This window comes from Athene cunicularia (genome assembly GCF_003259725.1).
Source record: "Athene cunicularia isolate RWA chromosome 4 unlocalized genomic scaffold, athCun1 chr4_part1, whole genome shotgun sequence".
Classification (NCBI taxonomy): domain Eukaryota; kingdom Metazoa; phylum Chordata; class Aves; order Strigiformes; family Strigidae; genus Athene; species Athene cunicularia.
Window position 1 is genome coordinate 25132933 of NW_020799098.1, and position 2804 is coordinate 25135736.

The 2804-nt window shown below is 39.1% G+C and overlaps 1 protein-coding gene across 1 annotated transcript in view; it reads right to left on the reverse strand.

Moving 5' to 3' along the window:
* Nucleotides 1–1199, reverse strand: part of RBM47 (RNA binding motif protein 47) — an 81202-nt gene extending 80003 nt beyond the window's left edge. Inside the window, exons 1-2 of the mRNA XM_026846712.1 lie at nt 1108–1199; nt 744–887 (exon numbers count right to left, since the gene is read on the reverse strand). Coding sequence (XP_026702513.1) covers nt 744–772 — 29 coding nt within the window. The 5' untranslated portion in view covers nt 773–887; nt 1108–1199. The remainder of the gene's footprint in view (nt 1–743; nt 888–1107) is intronic.
* Nucleotides 1200–2804: the final 1605 nt, after the last annotated feature.

Below are 2804 nucleotides of genomic sequence, written 5' to 3' on the forward strand. Positions count from 1 at the left end.
TCTCTCTCTAAACAGAGTTTTTGAGCACTGAAACTTGCAATTAGTACCAGCTAAGCTAAAGCCCCTGCTCGCCCCTGCCCTAAGCCCCACATTCCAGGGCGCGGAGCGGGACGCTGAGCTCCCCCGGCACCGCGCAGCTCTTCCCCTCCCAGACCCGACTTTCTGCCGACAAACTCGATAAGGCTGCAGGAGCTCAGGAACACGCACTGAAACTCGGGCAGGGGAAAAATTGATCTCTCATCCCCAGCCTGGGTGGTTTTTTTTTTTTTATCCTCCCGCCCCCCACCCCCTCCTCCCTTTCTCTCCGCACTCACAGTAGCAAGGTTGTCTTTTGACTACTCCCTGCCTTAAACTCACCAAACCAGATTTTTACTCCCAACACCTTCCCGTAAATCTGAACTGAAATTTTACCCTGCTCGCTGAGCCTTGCCTGGCTGAGGGCCAGTACAGCATTCCTGTTGTTTTAAGAGGGCAGATAAAAAGAAAAAAAAAATAAAAAAGACGGGAAGGAAGGAAGAAAAGAAAGAGGGGAACCTGAAGAGATGCAAAGGCTAGAAGGAAGCAAACTTTTAGAGCACCTTTAATAAAAATGTTGTGGGAGGGAGCGATTCCCTTTTATCTTTAGAGGGCTAAACCGGTGATTGTTTTTTGGCAGTGTCAGTCATGAGAAAATACTCTCCCCAGCTGTCTGCATCCTTCAGGTGGATGGAGATTTGAAAAGAAAATAAACTGCTGGTACTCACCTGAAGGATGGCATTGCCGGCGTCAGCATGGCAGGGAGAGGAGCCTACACCTTTGCCTGATCCGGTTTACCCCAAGGCAGCGGTAAAGTCGGTTAAACAAGTGCCACATTTTACCCTTTTCTGACCTAAAGTTACATGTGGTTTCTAGAAAAGGAACAAAAGAGAAACCAGTTTATAAAAAAAAAACCCCAAAAACAAAAAACAAAACAAAACAAAAAAACACAAAAAACCCAAAACAAAACAAAAAACCAACACCCAGCCAAGCCTTCTTTTAACCTCCGGGTGATCCCTCTGACCGTTGTCTGGAAGGTTTAAAGAAACAATGAAGCAAGACTGTAAACTTTCTCACCCCCTTTTACATTACCTGTCTGTGCCTGGCTATGGGCTTTGATGTATTGAAACAAAGCACAAGACCTGTTTATAGTAAATGAAACCAACCAACAGAGAGATCTAATTCAGACTTGTGACTAAACAAACTGGAACAGGAAGCACACAGCAATTTTTTTTTTTTTTTTTGGTAAGTAGAAACTCCTGCTTGCATTGTCATGCAACAGTAAAAATAAAATAAAAATTAAAAAAAAAAAAAAAAAGGAAAACATTTCCAGCTTCATTGTCACTTTTGTTCAAATGCAGGTGGGGTTTTTTTTGAGGTTTTTTGGTGTTTTTTTATTTTTCGTAAAGCTTAATACAGGCAATGTTTCATCACGTATATGCAAATATTTAACAGAACAACATTTACCACCAGTAGTGATCTAAAGATCTTATTCTTATATTTGTTTCCCTGTGCAGGACGTTTCTGCAACTGATCAGTATCCCCCTCCCACCAATTAACATCTGTAAATGATGACTATATGGAGGATCTTCATCTAGGATAGCTGCACAAACAGTAGATTAGTAGTCCTGAAAATTAAATCTTTAAAGAATAAATAATATTGGAGGTTAAAGCTAGTGACAGAAATTAATTAGTCATAATTCTTCCTAATTTTAAAATATTTTAAAATTCTTAATTATTAGGAATTATTAATTAAGCATTCTTCTTAATTCTTAATTTCTAAAAGAAATATTCAGAGTTGAGTACACACTACGCTGCTTTGTTACTGTTATATTACCTATGCTTTTTGAAAGCAGTTTGTCCTTCTAAACATCTGTTTCTCTAATTGTATTCATTTTTCAGTAGAGAAAAATCCCACAGGTTTGACCTAAGCAAATCCACCTTGACTCCCTAAGAGAGTTTTGCTTTGGGCAGAAACTGATGAATCAAACTACTATTGGGATAACACATAAAGCTACACAGCCAATTGTTGCAAAGTTCAAGTTAGCAGTGTGTCCCCTCCAAACTATCACAATTCAAAACCCCTTTGATAAAGGGATGTGATTCCAGTTTCAGCAAATGCATCAAGCATAAAAAAAAATTTCAGAATTTAGTAGTATTAATGAGCAAATAATCATGGGGAAAATTGTTGTCAAATACTTGAATTAAAATGAGAATCCAGCATTATCTGCAAACACTTTATGCAGTTAAATTCTTTAAGGAAAAATAGTCCAGAAAAGCAAATAATTAGGGTCTTAGTGGTACAAAAATCTCTTAAGTATTCTAGCATCATCTTCCTTAAAATCATGGCCTGTTTGTCCAAAGTGAGGCTTTTCCACAGTGTCTTCATCCAATAAGTTTGCCAGTAAAGTTCTGAGGAAATCCATCTCACACAGAGAGAGCTTATGCTCCACTTGCTCTGTTTGGAGGAGCAAAATTAGCATTACTGGCAGAAGTACTTCTTTGAAAACATGTACTGATTACTTCTAAATTAGAGTCTCTGTAATACAATGAATAGTATAGAAAATGGAAAGACTTATGAATGTACTGTCCTGCATGTCCAGGACACAGCTATACTACCACGAGCTGTGGTTGCACCAGTGCGGTAAGACAACTATGTAAGGGTATGCTGCTAAAAGGGTAACTCTGCCTGTTTACTGACTCTTCACATGTGTGTGTGGGTCTCACCTCTGACTGACATACCTCTGAAAACCAAAAAATTCCTCCTATTTTAACAGCTGTACTAGTTA